General features: G+C 39.9%; 2 protein-coding genes across 6 annotated transcripts; both read right to left on the bottom strand.

Annotated features, from left to right (window-relative positions):
• Positions 1 to 279: 279 nt before the first annotated feature.
• On the bottom strand, positions 280 to 2603 carry phlda1 (pleckstrin homology-like domain, family A, member 1). Its single transcript, XM_082168592.1, has one exon. The coding sequence runs from the start codon at positions 2463 to 2465 to the stop codon at positions 2031 to 2033; it is 435 nt and encodes a 144-aa protein (XP_082024718.1). The 5' UTR covers positions 2466 to 2603; the 3' UTR covers positions 280 to 2030.
• A 1175-nt stretch (positions 2604 to 3778) lies between these two features.
• On the bottom strand, positions 3779 to 19607 carry nap1l1 (nucleosome assembly protein 1-like 1). 5 transcript variants are annotated; one of them, XM_082168562.1, is made up of 15 exons: positions 19472 to 19607; positions 16958 to 16995; positions 13973 to 14058; positions 12841 to 12943; positions 11528 to 11669; positions 10858 to 10950; positions 10618 to 10746; positions 10074 to 10145; positions 9848 to 9987; positions 9613 to 9758; positions 9488 to 9507; positions 8205 to 8327; positions 8082 to 8114; positions 7954 to 8004; positions 3779 to 5171 (listed from the first exon to the last, which is right to left on the bottom strand). In XM_082168562.1, exons 2-15 carry the CDS (start codon positions 16972 to 16974, stop codon positions 5133 to 5135), a joined length of 1194 nt encoding a protein of 397 aa, XP_082024688.1. In that variant the 5' UTR covers positions 16975 to 16995; positions 19472 to 19607; the 3' UTR covers positions 3779 to 5132. The 5 variants fall into 5 exon arrangements, with proteins under 5 accessions (XP_082024688.1, XP_082024689.1, XP_082024690.1 ...); XM_082168563.1 differs by having other exon boundaries at positions 3779 to 5168; XM_082168564.1 differs by having other exon boundaries at positions 10870 to 10950.
• Positions 19608 to 26161: the final 6554 nt, after the last annotated feature.

Raw genomic sequence — 26161 nt, 5'->3', positions numbered from 1 at the left:
TAGTCTATTCTTAGGATATGGTTAGACATATTAAATGTTCACTGGCAGCCCAAATTTCGCCTTGTTTTAGCTTAGACATCTGGGCTGTATTTGGACGGCTATTAGATGTCTTTTAAACACAAAATTGCATGATGGGAACCGAGTTTAAGTTTAGCTTTGTTGTGTTGACATTTGCACGTGCGTAATGTTTCTGGCCGAACCGTGTGCATTGCCATTTGTTCTTTCTGTCCCACGAAAACCCAATAAATCACAGCACTAAGCAAAGACAAGGATGCAACATTCATTTGAAATGGAATGTATATTTCAAAGGTATGAAAGTGGCATTCAACATCAGCTTAAGGAACAATGCCGTTCCATCAGGCAATGTCATTGTCACGCAGGACTCGACAGCAGATCATCTGATGAATCAACAATATCCAGTTCAGTTTATCCAGAGACGTTTTATGTAATGCACTATTGATCGGAAAATACACAGATCAACATCCTCAGTCAGGATAGAGGCCATGTTTAATTCAACGGGAATGAAGTGGAATGAAGTTTTTCCAGTGGAACAAAATGGAAAACTGCACATCAATCACTGCATTAAATATGGCGTCCACACGCTGACTGAGGTCAATGACACGGTCAACGTTCATAGTTCAAATGAATGAACCTTAACAGAGTATGAGTTACGTCATGTCAACATGATCCACCCAATCAAAAAGAAGTACATTCTTTGGTTTGAAAAACAACAAAGCGAACCAACAATGTATATCTTCAAAACCAGCATTGGTCAAATGTGAATCCTCCATCCAAACCAGTTACATGAATAAAAAATCAAAAGTAATCAAAAGCTTATTCTGAGATTCTGAAATGCATCTAGTGTACCTTAAGAGACATAACCCAACATTCAGATATGCAAATGACCAGTTACAAAAGATATGTACAAATAAATATATAATCAAATGCAGAAGTGCTGAGAGCATCTCTACTGGTCGAGCATCAGAGATCATTAAAGATCTGGTGGATCTGAGAGGGTTTCAGGAGTCTGCAGTTTTCCAGTGAACGTCCACTGGATGTGTGACGCTCAGGTGGTCTCTTTAAAATCCCTGCACACACACACACACACATGCAGACTGCGATCTGGACCGTGACGAATTGGCCTCTCGGGTCTCCTGGAAGATATTGATTCCACGTCCAGAGCCGCACAAGACTGACAAATGAAACCGCGCTGAAGTGGAAAGTGATGATGGCACTTCTGTTCAAGACAGACGAACGGTCTCATTCACAACCCATAAACATATAAGAGAGACGGGGGGTTAGTTGTCACACCTTTCACTCTGGGTATTTTCAGGCAGTTTCTGTATCAATACAGACTTTAAAGTATTTGCTTCAGAAATCATATGAACATTTACACCATTACAGACCCCAAAAAAAGAAAATACAGTTCATTGGGGCATGTTGTCACAATGGGAACCTTTCATTTTTTGACACTAAATTTAGCTAAATAAAATAATTCTGAAACATCAGTTCAGAGCAAAAGAAAAAATTGACCAACATGGATTTTAATTCATTACATCGTGTGACAACTTGCCCCAACCTGGCATTTTTGGAGAATACAATCTCAAATCTACCTTCATTACATAGCTCCCTCTCACCTTAAAATATCCAAGCGTGATTTTACAGATTTAAAAAACAAAAAACAATTATATTACAGTCCTTATTAGGAGGGCAGAATCCACAAAACTGATCATAATTGAAGATGGATGTTTGAAAGCAACACGCATAACCACTGCTAGACAATAAACCTCAATGTGACAACTTGCCCCGGCCCCCCCTACAGTCTCCGAGGTGATATTCCCGTCTGGTATATGATGATAATTCAGCTGTGATGTCTTTCAATGCATGAAGAGCGTCTGCACGCGCGTCCAAGTGCACAAGGTGACACCGAACCGACGCCCGCGAGCTCCGCGCTCCTGCAACGCGCTTCCACGCGGGAGCGTCCCTTGATCTCGCGCACTCCGGAGAGGCTCCGCGGGGTCTCACGCGTCCTACTGCGCGTTTCGGAGCATCTTCTGCGAGGAGACCATCAGCAGCTGCTGCTGCTTCTGCCGGCTGGACTTCACGGCCAGGATCGCCTGGCGGTTCTTGTACTGGACCATCTGGAGCGTGATCTCCGCGTTCCAGCCCTCGTCCTGCGGGCACCTGAAGTCGATCTCTCGGCCCTCGGACATCACCACCGTGAAGTACACGTACTTCCCCTTGCGCTCCACGCAGTCCACGGTCTTCATGTTGGCGAAGTGCAGCTCCTTCACCTTGCAGCCGGTGTCGTGGGGGTGGTGGTGGTGGTGTTTGTGTGGGTGAAGCATCAGCCCGTCCTCGGTCAGCACGCAGCGCTTCTTCTTCCACAGCTGCAACAGCCCGTCACTGCGCTTCTCCAGCGCGCCCTCCTTCAGCACGCGCGCGCCGCCACCGGACTCCAGCATCTCGTCAGATCGCGCATGAAACGAGCCTGTGCGGGACTGGGTCTGGGTTCGGATTCGGGCTGGGACTGGGGCTATAGCCTAGGCTGGCGGACGGATGGATGTCCCGGGTCTGCGAGGACTGTGATGATCGGGACAGAGCGCGCACGGGGGTTTTCTTTCACGCGCGGACCGCCCACTGCATGAGTGAAGCACGCGCGCTCAACTCGGCAACATCAGCACGCGCGCGCACACACACAACCGAGTTCATCATGGACCGTCTCAGTCCATGCCATGAGGTGTCGAACTAGGCAACATTGGTGGGAACTGGGAATCATAATCTTAATTATGTTGCATTATGTAATTTAACGCAAGCATTCAAAAACGAACGTTTAGAAAGAGATATCATAAATGCCTAAAATATGATAAATGCCTAAACGTCTTGAATATATCGATTAAATAAACTAATATCTGCTTAAATATTCAATTACAACGGTATAGTAATACCGAAAAATAAAAAGCAAACTAACATTAAAATGAGAAATTTCTGATTAATACAGCTCTATTAAATGACAAAAAAAAGAGCATTTCAATATATACCATTTAATTACAATATGCACTAATAAAGCAAAGACATACTTTAATTTAAATTTTCATTTTAACGTTTAAACCTTACTGTAAAAAATATGATCATTAGGTTATGAAATGTTTTTACATTGCTTTTACGCATCAAAATAAATTAAGCAACTTTCAACTTTAAGTTATACAAGATTCAACTCTTTAAGTCAGTTTAATGTAATTTAAGTTTAAATGACTTAAACATCCAAGTTGATTGCACTTAATTTAAGGCAGACTTTTTTTTTTTTTTTTTACATTGTAGATATAAAACTGTCCTAATAAACTACTGTAATGTTTGATTCAAATGAATAAGCCTCTTCAATCTCCTATCAGAAGACTGAAAGTAAAAATAAATAAAGCAATTATGGATAAGTGCAATACAATGTTTTCCCTGCATTTTTTTTCCTCATCCATTACAGATTTAAACCATCAAATGAGATTATCTTTCTAGAAACAGCAGGTAAATATGGTTTATTATGCGTTACTTAATAGTTTTTACTAATAAGTAATAAGCCCATTTGCTCACTTAATTTTGAGTGGTCAAACTTTAGGGAATTTAAACTCAACGCTGCCACCTAGTGGTCAATGAATGAGTACAAATATTCACAAAAATTGGCACAGACCATCATGACATTGACAATAAGTTGCCATATTGCAGAGATTTCTGGTAATAACTTAAATAAATAAAAAAACATGCAAAGAAACAGACAGACCAAGGCTTGCACATTTTACCAATTTATTTTTCATGAATATACATCCACGTACAGTTATTGAGTACATTAGTATTTTGTAGCATGGCATTTTGCTTTGACAACAGCTGCTGAGGGGAACCAGAAAGACCCCGCTGCTAATCGACGAGCCACACGGTCTGAGCGAGACATGTGCACAGAGCCGGGGCGACGAGACACGGGATGCTGCGGCGTTGGGGGATTCGGAGTGAAAATATTGCTCTATCTGCTTCAGACCTGCTGGGCTGCGCTACGAGTGAGAGGAGACGAAGAAGACCTTCCTCTGAGTGCACACACACACACACACACAGTCTGTCGCACCCCTTCACAGTGATAGGTCTGCCAAACAGAGGGTGGCGTGTCACCACAGACTCCTCAACAAACATCACTCAGGGACGAGCTCAGAAACAAACCAATCAGAGACCGACTATAAATGGCTCCTGCAATCAGGTTCTCGCATTCTAAGTCTAATCCTCCAATGAGGTCGTTGGGATCAATGTAAGTGCATTCTGGGAGAGATGCATGGAGCAGAGAACCCACCTGAATAACGGCAAGCCAGCGGAACGTTAAGCGCTTGGTCTAATCGACGTTGGAAAGAGACGCTACCAACACATGACAAAGTACAAAGTGCTCATAGAAGAAGAAAATTAAAAGAAAAAAACGACAGTCATGCAGCAGAGCGTCTACTGAAGGACCGACTCCTTCGCACAGATGTGGAATGTACAGTCACCACCAACAAAACACAAGTCTGTGAACCGTAAGCAGAAATAGTGTGGCGCTTTGTGGAATGTTTGAACCGAGAACTGATTTAGCCTGATTTTACACACGGCGGGGGGGGCGGCGGCGGGGGGGGTGGGGGGTTTGAACTGAATGAACGAGCGCCTTTGTGTGCGACCCTGTCGAGACAGACGGTCTCGTGCCTCTGCTTTGGTTGCTCAGAGCGTAAAGGAATCACTTCTCCTGTAAACTGGACAGTCTTTCCACAGCTGTTGTCTAAGAGCAATACAAAAGACTTCACGAGAACCCGACTAGTTTAGCAGTGAAGAAACAAGTGTCATGCTTTGAGGGATTTTCTGCATTCTAACCATGTATTACAGAGAGAAAATGGAAAAAAAAAACGAAAGAAAGAAACCGGTCTAGTAAAATACTATGCGTCATCATGAGCAACGGCTCCCAATAGGAGTTGTTTTACTTTTTTTTTGTAACAAAAATCTTGAAACCCTTTTATTTATTTTTCAATTATTTCTACCAAGAAAAATACAAAACATTGTAAGGCGGTAAGTAACTATGTTTGTTTGAAGCCGTTACAGTGTAGGGGGGATCCTGAAGGAGGCGGGCGCCGCCATCACTGCTGTTTGCACTCCTCTGGGGGGTTGGCATCCTTCTGGGAAGCAAAAGGAAGGAAAGAGGGAGGAGTTACTTTTCATGCACGCAAAACACATTTCACTTGTAAAACCAACAGCTGGGTCCTCAGCCAATCAAATCACACGGCCACAAACTGAGGGGACACAGGGCCCTATGATTTATACGATGCGGAAAACTCGGCCTGAATCATCCAGTCAAAAAATGTATAATATTGGGATTTACAGTAATAACTTCACAAGCTTTTTACCATTTCATCATCAAACCATACGCAGAAATTCAGGTCTTTATGAAAACCGGTGAAATTAAGTATGGTTTAACTTGAAATTGTGACAAATACATTCTACTGTACAATAGTAAAGTAATAATAATAATAAAATTATTATTTTTATTATTATTATGAATAAATTAAAAAAATACCCCATGTTTTAATGTATACAGTAAACCTCTGTTGTGCAGCACTTAAAAAAAAAAGCCAGCAAAGTAATTTTGATTGCATTTATTTATAAACATGGGCGTAAAACCATGAATCTAGAAACATTGAAACAATTTCTGGGAAAAAAGGAAATCATAAGTTCCAATTATTACATTTTTTTATTAATCCAATTAAACCATTAAAAAATTGAATGGGGGGGGGGGGGGGGGTATATATAACTATAGGGGGGCATTAAAGTAACTTGCTAAACTTTATTTATTTTTGCACTTAAATTGTTAAAGTTTCATGATTTAATTTAATCATTAAAATGGGGTTAAAAATGAATCCAGATTGAATAAAAAATAAAAAAAATGGGGAAAATTGTTCAACCGTCAAAATAAAGCGTTTCATAGGGCCCTAGGGATGGCACAGCAATGACTGACACCGGGCTCCACCAATGGCATGACAGAACGAGTGCGGCCGGTCTTTCCCACCCTCAGCGGGAAAAGACTCCAGACGACAACAAGTCAAATCAGGGTTTCATTTGGAGAGCGAACCGGATGCTTCAACATACAGAAACAATACAGATGCTAATGCCAACTCACGATGGTTAAAGAATGAAAAGAAAAAAAAAGAAAAAAACAAGCACAACAACTGAGCGTGTTAGTGATTAGTGTGAGGATGGGGTGGAATCATGGGAAGGGATTTAAAACGCAACAGGAGGGGTCAGGGAGGGACACTGATTCAGGAGCGTTACCTACCAGGGCAGGGTTACTACAGACATCACTTACACCTAGTGAGGAGAAATTTAGAGAGGAACTCACAACGTGCTTGAAAAGTTAACATGTTAATCATGTCGTCACTTACAAAAGTCAATCTTTTTCCTAGTCTTGACTAATCGAACATCAGTGTAGAGTCGTTTAGAGCAGGGTTCCTCAAACTCGGTCCTGGAGGGCCACTTTCCTGCACAGTTTAGCTCCAACCCTGATCAAACACACCTGAGCAAGCTAATCAATGTCTTCAGGATCACTAGAAACTCACAGCTAGGTGTGTTTGATCAGGGTTGGAGCTAAACTGTGCAGGACAGTGGCCCTCCAGGACCGAGTTTGAGGAACCCTGGTTTAGAGCATGCTTTGAGAAAAGATAATGAGATGCACGGGCAGAACTTTGACATGCTGACAGAAGTTTACATAAAAAAACCCTCATGTAAAAGATAAAGTTGTTAAAGTGGAAGATAAACGTGCAGTGATGCTTCACTCATCAGGACAGCAATTTGTATAACATTCTAATATCAAGACGGGGAGGCAAGGCGATTAATATTATTAAAGGTATAGCGGAGGATCTTTCCAAATTTTAGATAAGACCCGCCCTCTCCACTTTTTGAAAAGTTTGATTGATTCACCAGAATGATTGACAATTAGGAGGACCAATAGTTTAGACTACCCACCAGGAAGTAAAACATCCTCCGCTATACCTTTAATAAAAATATTATAGTAAAATTATTATTTTAATTTTCATAAAATAATCACAATAAGCCATATTGTGATTTTGATTTTAAATGTTTAAGTGAAAGACGGTAAAAAAATATCAGTATTGTTAATTTTTACAGTGGTAGTGTAATTCGTGTTTAAATACTTAATAATAATTCTAATTGTTTTAGTAATTTCTTATACAACTACTGTTTGGCCAAGATTTATTACAATATGGAATATTAATAAAGAAAAACCAAGGACTGCAACCTTGGATTATCATCATCATTATCACTATTACTAGTACATATCCATATTGAAATAAAATCTTGGCCAAACTGTGCAACAAAGCATATTATTATTATTAATAATAATAATACTACTACATAGCCATATTGATCAACCAAAAATATAAAATAAAGAATGCAATTAGATTTCCTTTACAAATCCTGCAACCCTAAGTCAGTCAGTAATGCCAGAGGAAAACCATCCATTAGGATTCCCATCCTGAACCTTGACCTCTCGGAGCAAGTACTGATGCATATGTTCAGATTCAGTGAAAAATAGGAAAAGGACTGTGCAAACTGACCCTTATAGGGCAGGATATTTTCAACATTGACGCATGAAGTTTTAGAGCTGCACTGTAGTATTTATAAATCAGGGTTAAAGGTCTGAATGCTCCTGCAATAACAGCCAAACAGAGATGACGCCAACACTGCAGTCAGTCATCAACAAAACAATAGTGTTCTCAATTGGACTAGAAAATAATAAAAATCAAAGACTAGGATTTTTGCCAGGAGAATTAGCATTTGAGGCCGGAGGCGGTGATGCATGAGTGGAGGTGACCGTATGTGTTCTGTATGTTGAGATCTCAGTATCAGACTGCCTTGAGGAGCATTGATAGACATCTGGACTCTTACCTTGGGCTCATAGTCTGGATCGTTTTCCTCGTCGGCTTCCTCTTCACCCTCCTGCAAATTACAAGCACAGTTTACAAACAGTCGAGGGCGTTGAGATGATAAAAACAAACAACAAGATGAAAGCTAACCTCATCGTCTGCTTCCTCTCCCTCCTCGTCATACTGGCGAACACAACAGAAACACAGAGGTCATATGTTTGGAAATAAAGCATTTCACTTTATGACAAAAGGATGTCTCACTCGCTCACTCACGTCATCATCGTCATCTTCGATGGCCTCCCCAGTGAAGTACAGCACCGCCCTGGGAACAATACGCTCGCGGATGAAGTGACCAATCTCAAAGTCTGCTGCTAACACTGCCTCCGAGTCCTCGTCCTGAACAAACCATCAGACACTGATGTATAACCTCGAGATTTCATGGTTACTGGCCAAAATATCAGATTATTCACCAAGATGAATCACCATGCTTAAAAATAAAGGTTCTGCTGTTATGCTATTGAAGAACCATTTATGGTTTCCAAATAATCTTTTAACAAGTTTTAAAAAGAGCCTTTTTTCTTAGTGTAAAAAACATTTTAAAATTAAAGGGATACTCCACTTTTTTTGGAAATAGGCTCATTTTACAGCTCCCCCAGAGTTAAACAGTCGAGTCTTACCGTTTTCGAATCCATTCAGCCGATCTCCGGGTCTGGCGGTACCACTTTTAGCATAGCTTAGCATAGATCATTGAGTCGGACAGGACCATTAGCATCTCTCTCAAAAAAATGACCAAAGAGTTTTGATATTTTTCCTATTTAAAACTTGACTCTTCTGTAGTTACATCGTGTACTAAGACCGACGGAAAATGAAAAGTTGCGATTTTCTAGGAACTATACTCTCATTCCTGCGTAATAATCAAGAAACTTTGCTGCCGTACCATGAGTCCAGCAGGCGTAATGATATGACACAGCACCTGAAAATAGTCCCCAGCTCGGTAACTTTCAACGTGACCGGGACTAAGTTTGTCTAACCTATTAGACCTATTTTCAGGCACTGCGTCATATCATTACGCCTGCTGGACTCATGGTACGGCAGCAAAGTTTCTTGATTATTACGCAGGAATGAGAGTATAGTTCCTAGAAAATCGCAACTTTTCATTTTCCGTCGGTCTTAGTACACAATGTAACTACAGAAGAGTCAAGTTTTAAATAGGAAAAATATCAAAACTCTTTGGTCATTTTTTTGAGAGAGATGCTAATGGTCCTGTCCGATTCAATGATCTATGCTAAGCTATGCTAAAAGTGGTACCGCCAGACCCGGAGATTCGAAAACGGTAAAACTCAACTGTTTAACTCTGGGGGAGTTGTAAAATGAGCCTATTTCCAAAAAAAGTGGAGTATCCCTTTAAGAATCTTTTGTGGAATGGAAAGATTCCATGGATGTTAAAAAGTCTTCATGGAACCATCAATGCTAATAAAGAACCTTTTTGTAAGTGTGTTTACAAATTTAGAATAAAGTTACAAAATGTTCATAAAAATAAATAAAAGTTTACTCACCAGATCACCAGTTTCTGGAACTGGAAAGAAAATTAAAGAAAAGAAAGTTTAGACCATGTTGTTTAGATCAGCAAAAACTACTCTTGAAAAAAAAAAAAAAAAACACATTATATAGTTATTTATACCTTCAGGTGGTGAGAAAAAGTTGAAGAATGAATCATTGGGGACCGTCTTGGTGACCGTCCTAACTGTGCCACGTCCCTTATGTTTCTGTTTCTTCTTAATGGTTTTCAGTGTGACGTTCTTGCCCTTACTCCAGTCGATCGTGCATCTGAAAACACAGACATTGAGTCTCCAGTCTCACAGGTTAATAACATTGGCATATCAATGCCCTCAATGGAGTCGAAAGTTGAGCCGTACCCTGTGCAGCCCATGATCTCTGGCCCGTCAAATGAGAAGGGATCGGACTCATCTGGCTCGGACCTCATTTTGTAGGTCTTTGTCAGGACTGTTTGTGTGAAGAAATCATTGGGCTCAAAGTGGAACTCTAATGTGAAACTCTGAAACGAGACCAAACACACAAAAACAGTGAGTGAACCGTGAGCTTAAAAGACATCACACAGAAAACAACGACTTTCAGGCTCACCATTGGCTGGCCGGCGTCAGAGAATTTGACTTTGATATCTTGTAAGTGCTTGAGGATTGGTTCATCATGTTCCTAGACAGAAACAAATCAATACAAACACTAATTAATCTTGTCTATTTGCTTTAATAAAAATGCACATTATAATAAATGAAAATGCACGCAAGACTAAATGAAAATGAGAAATGTTGCTTTGTCATTTACCTGAAATAAAATAAGCTTGTTTATTAAAACATTTTAGTTAACTATAATAGCCCATGTTTCATGTTCTAAAACTGCGATAATCAAATTATATATTAATTCCTGATAGAAACTGAATATTTGGAAGGAAAGTCAAATTATGCAGTTTCATGATGCCTGTATAATTACCTAAAAAAAGTTGCAAAGTGCACTTTCACACCACTAGATGGCAGCAACGACCAAGTCCAACATTTTCCAAAGAGAAATCACTCGCTGTAAATTCTCATGTTGCACGACCTGCTTTTGAACACTACTACGGTCACAATCACTCCCTCGTGAGCCCACGTTTGGCCGCTCGTCCCCTTACCTGCAACATTTCACTGAGAAGGTCGACGTTCTTGAAAACTGTGAGCCAGAACTCCGGGATTCCTTTAGGGTCTTCCTTCTCCTCGTCTTTCTTCTCTTCCTCCACTTTGGCCTTTTCCTTCATTTCCTCCTGATAACGGCAAAGAGACAGACAGAGTCAAGTTATGACAGAATAAATCAATACAAGAATGATATAAAAGAGGTGGCATTTGAAGAGCATGCAGGTATGGATCACCTGTACCTGCTTACTTACTGTCAGCTCTTCCTCTTCATCTTGTTTCCACTCGCACTCCTCATCTGTGGGTTCGTATGCCGCTCTCACGATATCACTCCGCTAAATACACAAGTTCAAATGCATTTTTAGACGTCAAAATTAAACAATAAAAGGCTAATTCACAGAATCTTAAGGTCCAAGCAGCATTATCATCATTAACTACAACAAAAATGTGTGTATATAATAGTAAAGGTGGTCCGCAACTGGCCAGAATAAACTGCAAACTTTAAGCTGTAAGATTTAAATAGTTTAAGCATCAAAAGCAATGTTCTCAGGCTTTAATATCTTGAAGAGCCCTGTTTTTAATTGAGCTTCTCAGACATCACAACTCCTCTGGGAGAGAGAAAGAGCAATGGGAGAGGATAAACAGTTCCAGCTCAGGTTTTATTTTCTGTAAGACATCTCTTTGGCTGCCGTTTGTCTCGTGTCCTCGATTGACCACATGATCTCACTGGAGAACACTTTGGTATTTGCTGCAGTTGGAAATGCTGAGGCAGCAGGTCAATATAACAGCTTTCTGAACTGTCTTCTGGTACACAACGGCAAGTCGTTTCATCTTAAACTGCACCTTTTACGAGAATAAAACCAACGTTATTCCTTCTGGATGAAAGAAATGCACAGCAGAAATGAGTCTCACCTTGTCAAAGAGAGGCTGATACAAAGCGGCGTATTTTCGCTCCAGTTCGTGGACTTCTTCATAGAACTTTGCTTCGATGTGGGCGCATTTGACCTGGAGGTTCTTAAGGGCATTAACGCGTCTCTTCACCACCTTTGGTAAGCTGCGCAGACACCAAAAACAACATGAGGTCACAAGGGGGCAAATGAATAATTCATGAATGACTCAGAATTATAGTTTTGTAAACAAGAAAGAAATGAACTTTTCCATGATGTAATTTCAGCCCTCTTAAATGGATTTTCAGATTTTTAATACCTTTATAAAGGACAGTTTTATGACAAATTCTTACATTTAAAGAAATTCAACTAGACGATGAAGACGAGAAGTTATTAATCAAATCAAAATCATCCGGATACACTGAGTAATGAAACGCCACTATTTGTTGTTTGGAGGCGAGAAACGGTTCTGCTGTGGATTCGTTTGTTGAACTAATTATCATTTGTAAAACAGAGCAAAAAGACAATATTGACATTAGGGGCTTTCATACCAGGTATTTATAGGAAGTCCGTTATAGCAGCTAGCCACGAGGGCGCAAGTCGGCTAACAGCTAAACAACGGCACAGACAAAGGCGACGGGTAAATGCTGTTAACATGAGCTTTCTCTACGTTTGCCATTTTCCATGTTCGTGGAGTATATGTAAACTGTCTACACAGCTTTTTAAAAGTGGCGGTACCAGTGTTTTGTATGGCATGTGTTCGGCCAATCAACACACACTCTCGTCACTGGTAGTTCCTGTTGTCCTGGGTTAGACCCTACTCTGAAGTAGGAGCTAATTTAGTCCTCAAAAAGGTGTTCCTATAACTAAAATCATTCCCAGTACCTGTGGTGCGAACACACCAAAAAGCGGGTAACTCTGCCAATAGTAATAGGAACTATGGTAACGTTCCTCTGGTGTGAAAGCCCATAAATAGTGTCAAAAATTAAACTCACTCAATATTAACTTTATACATCAAGTCAATGAACATCCCATTTGCAATTGTGCTGATATTCAGGGAAAACGACACTTTAAATAATGAAATCTCATTAAATAAAGGGGCATTTCCCCCCCCTCATATCTAGAATTTGTAGCATTTTTATTCATTTTGATGGCATGCCAAGCCCCTGTTAATTTTTAACCCTGATGCAAAGTAGCAAGAAGAGGATCTGGCCAAAATTAGAAAGGTTTAATTCAGTCGGTGTTAGCAAAGTAGGGAAATCAGATGCAGCCAATGAGAAACAAGGGAGCTATTTGAAGTCGTGCTCTGCATATATGTGTGTGTGCGTTCACACATACCTCTCCATGTACCCTGAGGGAGATCCCACGAGTCCGTCCAATCGCTCCTGCAGTGCCGCAAGAATCTGGGGGTTCTGCATCATCTGCATCGTCAGCTGACGTGCTAAAACCAGAGCAAACAAACAGAACTGTTAAATGACAGCAGGAAGAACCAACCAATGACAAGGGGCTGAGCGCGATGCCTATATTATCCAATCAACAACTCTCAGAACTAGGGCACCTTCTTCGCCAAGGGTCAAAAAAAGATGCACTTTTCATCCCAAAAATAAAGCGGAAAACACAGGCGAGGTCAATGCGACAGTCAATCTTTAGAGAGCAAGCGCACATCTAATGCCCGTATTACTTGATATTAAACACTTTGAGCGGCGCTAATACTCTGCCCGACGGCTCGGTCCAGCTGCTAAACACAGCTAAGGTCACTGAGGTTACGGACTGATATCATGTTACCCAACACAAAAAGTGCCAGCGCTAACGTGCGCACAGCCTCTTCCTAATGACTTTGATCGACTGTCAGGTGTGTGTGTCAGCGATAAGAATCCATGACAGACGCATTTAATTTTCCCACACAGCAGCCTAGTGAAGAAAAACAGCAAAGGGACTCGAAACAATAAAAACACACTAAAAGCTCAATGGAGGAATTACGATTCGTTTTAGCAAATCGGTTCAAGTCTGAGATGTTGCTTTAAAGGATTAAAGATCCACTTGTACCAACTTTTCACATCTTTTGTGATAAAACAACGCGGTTTTATAATGTTTTTTTCATATTTGCTTTATGGTTTTGAGAATCAGACATCACTGCAAGATATGATACACAAACCTGGTCTGGTTGTGATGATTTGTAATGCAAATTAAGCGGATCAGTCAACCTGTCCTCTCGAGTGGTAGTCACACTCAACCAATATATTGTTTTTGCAGATTTATATGCACAGATAGTTGCTTTGTGGAACTATTGGTTGTCAGTAAACACCAGTGGCAATAGTTCCTTTGTGAACTGTTAAGTACCGGCAGTGGAGGATAGTTTAATTGGTTATCAGCAGTATTTTTATCTTTTTTTTTTTTCACGACTGGTTGACCTTTAAATTTACATCGGAACCAAGGACAAAAACATGTATGAAAGAGTCAAAGGTCATACCTTTACTGTTGTCTTCCCCAGTCTCCTCTTCCTCCACCTCTTCAACATCCTCCATATCTGCTGGGTCCATTTCAGTTTGGTCTTTACTGCAAATACACATTAAAGGGGTTCTATTATGTTTTAGGTTCATCTTTCTTTAGTGTGTAATGTCACGGTTTGATCATGAAAAATGACTGAAACAAAGCACAAAGTCACTCGAAAGGGAGTTATTCTCTATATCAGTGTCAGTGGCCCTCATTTATCAAAAGTGCGTACACCAAATTTCCAGCGTACACCTGGCGTACACCCAAAACCACGGTGACTTTGAGATTTATCAATATGAACGTTGGCGTACGGCACGCTCAAATCCTACGCCAGCTCAGGAGGTGGTGTACGCACGTTTTGAGTGCGGGAATGCGCAGAAAAACAATTCCTAACACCACAAAACGCACTGACAAACTAAAAGATATGATATATTATGACCCACTGTAAAAAAAAAAAAAAAAAACATAGTAGGCTAATTATAAACTTCAGTGTTTATTTTTGTGCAACATGGACTTCAATGTTTAAGTTGTGTGACTTTACCAAAGCATTTGAATTGTAGGCATATGTATTCCTTCAGTTGCGAGCCTGTGCGCTTTACCTGACGTTTCAAGCCTTGTTAAATACTTTCGCCTGGCTCCGCAGCGCGAGTCTCCGCAGACTGCGCGCGCACCTCCCCAAACGGACGAGGCGTTTATACTCGACGCGCTCGCCGTTGTACTATTCTTTGAAACGATGGTTAGGCCAGGGTTAGGCCCGGCAGGTGTGCACGGACTGGGTTCAGTAATGAAAGGCTTTCAATGACCAACAAAATTATTCAGACTGACAAAATAATAAAAATGACATTCTTCTTTTAAATAATAATAGCCTAATAATACAAATAATAATAATAACGACATTCTTCTTCTAAATAACAATAAGTGTCATTAATAATAAAAATCTAGAAATCAATTTTGTTTCTTTCCACTTCCCTGGTTTCGCTTTCTCTTTCTCAAAGAAGTTTCTCTTCTTTGCCGTCTTCCGTGTGTCCATGGCGTAAAATGAGGGCGTGGGGGAAGCGGAGACTTGAATATATAGGGGCGTGTTATTCTAATGACGATCGTTTTCAGCCGCGGCATTTATCAAGGGCAGGTATTGCGTACACCTGGATTTCAAAGGTACGCACAGCTTCATAAATCAGGCGGCGAGAGGAGTGTAAGCATAATCTTACGCCAACATATACGCCCGTTTCTACGCAAGATTGATAAATGAGGGCCAGTGTCTCTGAACTCCCTGAAACGCCTAGTCTTGAGTTTTCTTCCGGGAATGAACATCATAATATTACTCATTTAAATAATTCCTGCTCAAAGCAAATGCAAATAAAAAGGGACGGGGCCTGGTTGAGTTGGTTGTAGGTGCTTGACCAATAGAGAGCCTAAGTCCCTCCCCTCCGCTTCCGGCTCATGGGACCTTATTTCAGCAAAAATATGTAAGGTAGTCAATGGCGAGAGACAACTTATCTTTTTATTCCGTCTGAACTGTGCCCTGAATTACACATATGATGTTTGTCAATTTAAAAGATAATTATGAAAGTCAAGAAAGTCGCAGTTTGTCATAAAACAGAAGAGTAACATTCAGTTTTATGTGAAAATCGCTCAATGAACTACATCTCTCTTCTCGCACTATGTCCGTATGTGTGCGGTCTGGTACCAAACACTCAGGCATGACGGCGTAACGTTACGATAATAACGTAAGACTATAGAAGAAACGACAGACGTTAGCTTCATTCATTGAGAGAAAAGGTATGACGTCACATGTGCGCCTTTTGGGTTTGTAGTCTTTGTAATTACGTATTTTCACAGTCTTATACCTCAACAGTTTTACATCAAACTGCGACTTTGACTTTAAAATGTATCTTTTAAATTGACAAACATCATTTGTGTAATTCAGGGCACAATTCAAACGAGATCAAAATATCTGTTGTCTCTCGCCATTGACTACCATACAATATTTTTCCGAAATAAGGTCCCATGGTGGTCCACCGGAAGGGGAGGGACTTAGGCACTCTATCACAACACACTGCTCCAGCCGACCAATCACAGCACAGTGCTTTTCAGAAGGAGGAGCTTCATAGAGACGGGAACTAAACCGAGCGTTACTGACAGACTGAGAGGAGAGAAGCTCATCAAAAATTTGTTTTTTGAACATTCAAGTATAAAAACCTGTTCTAGTAGACTGCAAAAAAGAGATCCTCTTTAAAAAAACAATTCCCAACTAACATTGCAAGTCTTAAATATTGTGCTTGCATTTGCTTCTACTGAGGTTAACATGACTTTCTCCCAAGAGATCTTTTAAAAGAGATCATATTATGAGGATCTTCTTTAAAGTTACGAGCTTAGCTTATTAAAAAAAATTGCCAACGAGAAAAAGTTTATGCATTCACGCTTTTATGTACATTGTTAAAACTTAGGCAGGGCCTGAAGCGCTGAGCGCATCCATTTGTCATTTCAGCTGAAATAAAAACAGGAGCATGTGAAACAGCATCACATATACGGCGCTCTTAAGACACAGGAAGTTCCTGTGGTGAACAACAGGTGATTCGCGGATATCGCTCGTATCACGTGTCGAATGAGTAAACCCAGAGCTGTAGAGTTGCAAACACGTGTTAGGCATTGCATAAATGCTCGGGATGGCACACTGAGGGGTGAAAGCACACATGTTGCTGGCCTCGGTGTCTCTCACAGGGAGGAGAGAGAGGTTAGGACCGTACAGATCAGTTCACTGGTCATGTGAGGCTAATCAAGCATCAGCCGAGAGGGCCGTTTATGTGCCATTTAATGCACAAACAACAGCCATAAAGAGATTTTAGCTGATAATGAGAAGGGCGTCAATCCAATAAGCTGTCAAACTGGGAAATGATACATGGTCAAACCATTACTGACAGTCTAAAATAAAAAGCTCTTTAATAGACAAACAAGCACTTACTTGTCGAGATCTGCCATGTTGTTTCACCGTTCTGATTCCTACAGGAGAAAGAGAGAGAAGGGAAAATGTTAATGCTGTCCATTATGTTTAACAGCCTCAAGCCAAATTCGGTCACTGATGGTCTCATCTGTCAGGTGATGGTTTACCCACAGCACTGGCGTGATTCAGGCATCCAATATGCACAAGTTTAACCATTTACGTAATGGACATTTGTCAAAAGCATCCAGATGTGTCCAAATGTCCAATCAGACCTGATTTTGAGAAGCAAATGTATTATAACTCGCACACCCTGCCATCTTCGTGCTAAAAAAACTTAAATTGCAGATATTCAACCCCTGGGGTTTTCTGAGATACATTAGCAATAAACATCAAAGGTGTGAGCCCTCTATCTTCAGCTCAAAATCTGACTGGATCCATTTGTTAGTGCCGGCCTGCACACGAGCCAGTTCCACCGCCTCCAAATCTGAAGTCTATGAGCCAGTCGGATCAAACACGACCTCAGACACCCACGTCCAGCGGCAACACTGTAGCAACTTCATTCATTCAAGAGCTGATCGCTACAGACAGGAGGCTCTTCGCCTGTGGGAGATCAATAACATGAAGACCTGACAGCATCCATTCTTGACAGATTTGAAGGTTAATCTCTTCCTCTTTCTGTCTGCGTCAAGATCAGACAGCTGAAACCTGTCAATACGGACACATAAGAGTTTCCCCAAACAATGGCAGCGACGGATCATGGCGCGTCACAATACCGGGACAAAGTTCCTGGCAGGTTTCCTCCAGCCTCTAATAACCATTCGTCAGCAGTGCAAGCTGACAGCACGCCTTTAAACCTAATAAAAAGCCATCCGACCTGGGAGCAAAGGTTAAATGTACTTGTTAAAAAGCCTCTCTAAGGTTCCCAAACCTTATGACCGTCAAATTTCCAAGACTTCGCCATGATTCACCAAAGACTCTTTCATATAAATAGCAATTTACAGTCTACAATGTAGACTAGAACGTGCATCACAATTTAGTGTTATTTCATGACTGAGGGAAGCCCGTCTCGTCACAAATTAAAGGGATAGTTCACCCAAAAATTAAAATGGTCAGATAGAAGATATTTTTGTGTTCAACATAAGAAAGAAACTCATACATGTTTGGAACAACATAAGGGTGAGTAGCCTAAATGACGACTATTTTCATTTTTGGGTGAACCATCCCTTTAAATACAAAAGTTAAAAGCTTTATATGGCTTTCCTGTGGCTCAAACAGTAGAGCACAGGCGCTCAAACAGTAGAGCACTGGCGCTTGCAACGCCAAGGTCATGGGTTCGATTCCCAGGGAAAGCAAGAGCTGGATCATGTGTCACTGAAAACTGGAGTAAAGGCCGATGAATATATTTCACATTATTAATATTTTTCTGTATTTTTAATCTAATAAATGCAGGCTTGATGAGCATAAAAGACTTTTCAAAAACATTAAAAATAGTAATGTTTCTAAACTTTTGACCAGTACTGTAGATCAAAATCATATAAACGGGTCAACAATAGCAACATAAGACTTGCAAAGAATAAGCCAGACATAAATACATTAATTATTGTATTACTGGCTGACTTCAATAGTACAGCATTAGTCTATCCAATAAGAGCCTCTGGCAACTCACCAGCCAGATCTCATACAGATGTGACTAATTAAACATCAAACTAGCCAACTAGGTCCAGGCATTGCTAAAGCTAGCATTTAAACCCTCTGTTTAACTCTTAAACTGGGTTAATGGTCTTGAATTTGATCCACGGGTCAGTGCAGTGGTCAATTCTCACCAGGCCACATCACCACGTGTTTCCTCCACAGATCCACCGGCTAAAGCTGTTAGCAGCACAGCATCCTTATAACCAAACCCTCACAACAAGAGAAAACTTAGGAAATTATCAAAGCCATTCAACGATTCAGATTCAAGCTTTTGATGGAAACGTTAGAGTAAGGGGAATTTAAACCAGCATGCGTAAAAAACATCAGATAATTTTATCCTAATCATGATCGAACATGTGCCATATTTACGTCCCTCCATCAGACTTTCATTAAAAAAGACGGTTTAATCAAATCAGTTTGTTTAATTTCCATTTTTCCGAAAACGTGATGAGACACCCCCCTAAAAAAAAAAAAAAAACTTAAGGTTACCCGCCAGATCAGACTAACTAACGTTACCATCATCCACCAACACGAGAAAAGACAACGTTTCTAACAACTGTAACCAATCAAGTCTGTCAACAAAGAAACGTTTAAACGTTAAAACGGCAGGTTATTTATCGATTAAACTTGTATTTAACGATATTTAAAAAACGAACAGCCATTTTCATCTCCATCATGGAGGAGTCTGTTTCAATGGCTGCTGACTGAACGGTTAGCTCACGCGCTAGATATCCAATTCTGACGCCTTAAATCTCGACTTAAGTCGTACTTTATCTTCTAGTATGAACAAAAAGACGTCTATAAACACGGACAATCAGTCGCTCAGCGGTATTATGTCCTTACCGAGGAGCCGACGAGTAGAGGTCTGTCTGAGGCGGAGATGCTACTGCGCAGTGAACAGCGCGAGACTCCCGCTCTGATGGCGCTAAAAGGGGAAAAAGATCCCGCCGCGTGCGCTCATATACATCTGGCGTCAGCACGTAACACAGGTCGCGCTTTGCTAATCCTACTATGGAATAGGATGGGTGCATGAATATTAATTACGCACCGTGCTGTTATGTCTGTAGGGCTATTCTCATTGGTTTAAAAGCAGACGTTGACTTGCACTTTAGCTAATTAATATTCATGAGCTTAGCCTAGGTCATAGTAGGGTTCGGAAATATGCCACCAGGACAACGGCGAGCGCAAAAGGAGGGGCTGCCGGAAATCGTTTAGGGGGGAATGCCATTGTTCCAGAGTGGGCCGGGGTGGAGGTTCCCGCCAAAGCGTTTGCGACGAAATATTTCTTTCTATCTATCTATCTATCTATCTATCTATCTATCTATCTATCTATCTATCTATCTATCTATCTATCTATCTATCTATCTATCTGTCTGTCTGTCTGTCTGTCTGTCTGTCCATCTAATTATCTATCTATCTCTATTTGTCCGTCTGTCTGTCATCTATCTATATCTATCTATATCTATCGATCTGTCTGTCTGTCTGTCATCTATCTATATCTATCTATCTATATCGATCTGTCTGTCTGTCTGTCTATCCATTTATCTATCTCTCTGTCTGTCTGTCGGGTGAAGTATGAGTTTGGAAAAGACTTTGTCTTCTGTATGTTTATTAAAATAAAAACAAACTTGGAAACATTCTTGTTGAAACTGATTCTGTCAAAGTGTCTAACATTTCTTGGTATGTGGTGTGTTAAAGCATTCCTGGGCCACTATCAAATTTGTAAGAATATAAATAGAGTCATTGTTCTGTGTGATTAGAAACAGGCATGGATGCCAGAAACCTGGAGCAAAAACTACTTAGCGTAGATTTTAAGGTTGTTTCGCCGTAAATGCCATTTAATTCACAGCAATTACATTGCATAAATGTGTCATATTAAACTAACAATAAGTTCGATAGCAAAAAGCCTTGATCTTTTTTAAATAACTGTCAAAATGTTTTTGTAGAGGTTCTTTGAAACCTAACGACCTTTGACTTGACCTCAGTGAGCCAGTGATCTCTGACACTATTGTCTCTCTCTGTATGAATGGTGTTGCAAAGCAAAAAAACAACAAAAGTTAAAGAAGGACTGCAAAAAATCACCATGCATGCAACATTGAAACAGAAGAAGATAATATTAAAGATCAGTAAAGCTGTACACTCAGTCCACACCAATTTATTTATGTGCTTATAATAATGTTTTATTTATCTAACATTGTCATTGGCCTTTTAATCAGCTTATGATATGCAAATGAGCCCAGAATCTTAGATCACAGACTCTCACGACGATTGCCAGAATATTGCAGCTTAGCAATTATTTAAACCTGAAAAGAGTTGCACGACATCCTTTCATATATAATTGCATAGCTATAATTATTTTTAATATGTACAAATGAAGACAGAGATAGCTCAGCTATAATAGAAAGTTCTTCAATGCCTCATGCCATTTCATTCAAATCATTTCACAGTAAGTGTGTCCACATCACATCATCTTGAGAAAAACTAGCCCTTTTATTAATTCAAGGGAGGATGTTCACGGTGAGACTGCTGATATTTAATAACCTACACATGACCTTTAATCAGCATCCACAGTTCACTGCAGACTGGCATCGGAGACCGATCACTTCGCATCGCTTCATTGGCTTCTGGTAACAAAATCTGTCTTTTAAAGGAATAGTTGCTTTCTTCAATAAAAGTGGATGGGATGAAAGAGCCGTCAAGCTTCGAAAAGGACCATTCAAGCATCATAAAAGTATAGTCTATATGACTCGTGTGCTGCATTTGAGTGAGCAGATGATGATGGAAATGAACAAGTCTCCCTTTAACTGAACATCTGAGCTGATAGTGTCCGAGCGCATGAGAATGAAAGCGCGTGTCGGCCTCTCACCTTTTATTGTTTCTCTGTAACTATCATCTAGCGCTGAGACTTCAACCCTGCTGCTCGCTTTCCTGCTGACAGTAAGAGGAGCTTGACATATACCCACAGTTTTTAAAAATTAATGCAATGACAGAGACACAGTTAACCCATCAGTAGCTGTATCTGTGTACACACACACACACACACACACACACACACACACACACACACACACAGTAACTTAGTGACAGAGTTACATAACCAAAAGCAGCCCGTGGAGGCAAGGACAGGTGTTCACCCAGACCTACATAAAAATAGGTGCAAAACACCTGAGCAAAACTGGCTGGTTTAGATTAGTGCTGCTGAGCCTCATACTTCAGGTTAGTGATTTCAACAAATAAGATATGTTAAAAACTTACATTTATTTTTTACAGCTAGTTGACAAGGAAACATACTAAAAGAGAAAAAAATAATAATAAAAACTATATAGACATTAATACACATTTATAAAAACTATATATACATTTGAAAAAGCACAAAAAAACAAAACAAAAAATTTGAATAAAAAAATAAATAAAAATTCAAATGATTACAAAACGTATAATATCTCAATGATATGAAAATATCACTGCATCTTTCACATTTGTTTTTGCTGCAGTAAAATATCAGAGATTTGAGGGTGTACTATTAAGTATTCCTTTGATCAAATGTTCTAATCTTGATTTACACACACACACACACACACACACACACACACACACACACACACACACACACACACACACACACACACACACACATATATAGTTTTAGTATATATATATATATACACACTAGATTTAGAATTTTTCTGAAGCGCCACACATTGTCTTCCGAAAACGTAAATATGTTGCCAAATGCATAGATGAAAATGAAAAACAAATAACAAAATAAATAAAGCATTATGGCAACAACTTTTGCAATTTCAAGAGCCATATAGTAAACATGACATTTTTTTTTTACATAAATCATTGGGTTGAGTAAATGAAAGGAATGCATGCATAATATTTAAAGAAGATACATGATATAAACAATTAGCAGTGATATTCTCTAGATATGTCCAGAGATGTTTTATGACCCAAGCATGAGAACTACATGATGCTGATGGTTGATTTGTACTGTACTGTACAGTACATGACCTGGTTGTGGGTCAAATATTTGACCACAAGGTATTTGCAGGATGAAGCACATCAGGTACAATAATATCAGACTCAGCAGAACCCTTGTGTTTGATCTGTCACTGTCACATGACCCTCACTGCAACGTAATCCAGCGGTCTCCCGGCACAGGACATTTAAAGATCAGTGTCTTCCACTGCAACCAAAACATGGGACACAGAGCGCCACTGCAAAAACACGACAGGACGGTCTCCATCATCCACCCCCTGCTGAAACCTTTCAGGGGATTTTATTGCACTGCAGGTGGGAGGTGTGGAAGTGCTGCTCTCATGCATCTGCAAAGAAGCAAAACGAGAAAGATGGCATGCATGTGCCCTCCAAAAAAGATCTAGAGCGTAAACAGGATCCCCCCCGTCAGACGGGACCATGGGATAATCTTAGTACATTTGGAGGACTGTGGTACTGCGCCATCACCATGGCAACATGCCCGTCCTGTCGAGCCAGAGGAGAGATGAGGAAACACATCACTGTTACAGAGGCTATAAGAGCGGATTGGACACAGTTAAAATATACCTTGCTATTTTGAGAGGCCAAATCTTTTACATGAGGAATACATTTAGCTGGTTTGTCAGTGTCATTAATGTGACTCTAGCAGCATCTGTTCACCACTGCAACTCCAGAGGAGGAGATGCCGTGTCTCTGTTATACTGAAGCATTCCTCCCGTGGGATTTACCACCAAAATATAACATGCAAAGAGCGCCATTTTTGACTGCCACGGATTTGTTACAAAAAAACATATGAGTGCAAGAGCATGCAAACCAACCGCAAATCAAAAGTTTGGAATCATTATGATTTTTCTACATTCTTGAATATATTTTAAATATAATATATTGTAAAGTGTAACTTATTCCTGTGATCAAAGCTGAATTTTCAGCATCATTACTCCAGTCTTCAGTGTCACACGATCCTTCAGAAATCATTCTGATATGATGATTTGATGCTCAATTATTATTGCCGCTAAATTATTAATAATGGTTCTTATTATCAATGCTGAAAAAAAGTTTCTCTGCTTAATATTTTTGTGATAATCATGTTCTTTGATGAATGGAAAGTTCAAAAGAACAGTGTTTATTTGAAATAGAAATCTTTTGCAACATTATAAATGCGTTTACTGTCACTTCTGATCATTTTAATGTGTCCTTGCTGAATAAAAGTATGATGGATGGATGGATGGATGGATAGATATAGATGGAGAGATATAGAAAAATAGATATAGACAGACACACAGATAGATAGATAGATAGATAGATAGATAGATAGATAGACAGATAGAAGATGGATGGATGGATGGATGGATAGACAGATAGAAGATGGATGGATGGATGGATGGATAGACAGACAGATAGAAAATGGATGGATGGATGGATGGATAGACAGATAGAAGATGGATGGATGGATGGATGGATAGACAGACAGATAGAAGATGGATGGATGGATGGATGGATGGATAGATAGATAGATAGATAGATAGATAGATAGATAGATAGATAGATAGATAGATAGATAGATAGATAGAAGATGGATGGATGGATGGATGGATAGACAGATAGAAGATGGATGGATGGATGGATGGATGGATGGATGGATGGATGGATGGATGGATGGATGGATAGACAGACAGATAGAAGATGGATGGATGGATGGATGGATGGATAGACAGACAGATAGAAGATGGATGGATGGATGGATGGATGGATAGATAGATAGATAGATAGATAGATAGATAGATAGATAGATAGATAGATAGATAGATAGATTTGTGATCATAAATATAAAAGTATTATGTACCCCAAATGTTTGAATTAAAGTATCAGATTGTCCAGGTAAAATGTTTTCAACATGATGGATGGATGGATGGATAGATGAGATGGACAGATAGATTAACCCTCCTCCTAATGCATTAAAAAAAATATAATACACCTTTTGTATTCCCGGTGGAACGTAAGCTTATAACACAGTCATAACTTAATATTTTTTAATTAAAACCATATAACTTCTCGTTAATGAGTGAATGCACAAAAGTTTTGAAAGTGTGGGCCTTTCCTCCTTGACTTTCTCAAGTGGATAAACGAGGTAAACAGTGTGTGCTGGAACACAAGCGTGAACACAGGCGAGGGTTCGGGACGGGTGCTGTCTCAGATGGTGTTTCCCCTGTAGAAGCTGTTAGATGTCAAACCTGCACACCAGCCAGAACCTCCTCATCACTTATTCATGCAGATTTCGTTTTTGCACTCTCACACTCTTCTAGCTCTGCCAGTAGAAGTTCCTGCGCCACAGAAACTGACCTCATACACACTTACTAACTTCCTTTTTCGTATAAGACTGTTTTAAAGACTGATAGTTCTAACAGTCAATGTTATAATTAACTAAAGCTGACACCACAAATATAATAAATAAGCTACAGTTTAATGGTGAGGGAGGTCTGTTCTGTTCGTAAAGTATAAGCAATCATATATACCACACTAAATCTGCTTGACAAGCACAGATGTATTTGAAGAGGCAGCTCACAGAGCTCATCCGCAGCAGCCATATGGAGATCTCTGAAAATAGCTGTCAGCATCAGCATGAAAGAGCTGCATCACCGTTCAAAGAGTCCTTCACACTTTTGTTTGTCATGAATAATTCCTTTAGCCCACAGTCCACATTGATTTAACACATTTCTGTGGTGTCAATTATGGACTAATTAATAGACTAATAATCGTTCCCTGCACAGCATGCTAATGTCACAGTGTACTTGAATGACTGTTGGGAACAATATCATCAAAATCAATGGATCAAGTGGAAGCACAATCATACCAGATTTTCTTTAAATACAAGATTTAACAAAAATGACATTTAAAATATGCAATTTTGTCGATTAAAAAATATTTATCAACTTTTTTAGTGTAGTTTTTGAAGATGAGGGGATTATGAGTAGGCTAGGCCATTTTTACTTTTTTATTTATTTATTTTTAAAATTTTACTTTATTATATTGCAAATGTAAAGGCTAATAGTTAACTTTTTACAATTTAGAAAATATTGTTCCTCGTTATTTCGAACGGAAGAAATCGAGACGCGATCGCAACGTCCGAATCGTGAACGATTCATTCGAGTCGATTTTTATTGGTGAATCTTTTGGATCGGTTCACACAACGCACTGAACGATTCATTCGCGAGGTGGAATGATCCGATTGCAGCTGCTATCGAGTGAACAACTCACTGATTCAGTGATCCGGTTGGAGAATCGCTGAACTGAGTCAACTGACTCTTGTCTGACTCAAAAATGAGAGCAAAACCAGGAGAAACACGACGCAACGTGCTTGAATGTTGGGCCGATTTGATTGTGAGTTACTAAGGTGGCATTTTAATATAGTTTATTATGGATAAAAATCATATTTTTGTTGACTAAGTTTGTGATTAAAGGCCCGTACACACCGGGACGAATTTCGCGCGCGATATTCGCCGACGTTTAACGCCTCGTGACTAAACAAAGGGCGCC

This window comes from Leuciscus leuciscus (genome assembly GCF_965113295.1).
Source record: "Leuciscus leuciscus genome assembly, chromosome: 4".
Classification (NCBI taxonomy): domain Eukaryota; kingdom Metazoa; phylum Chordata; class Actinopteri; order Cypriniformes; family Leuciscidae; genus Leuciscus; species Leuciscus leuciscus.
Note: the sequence above shows the minus strand (reverse complement) of the source record. Positions and strands in the feature narration are given on the sequence as shown.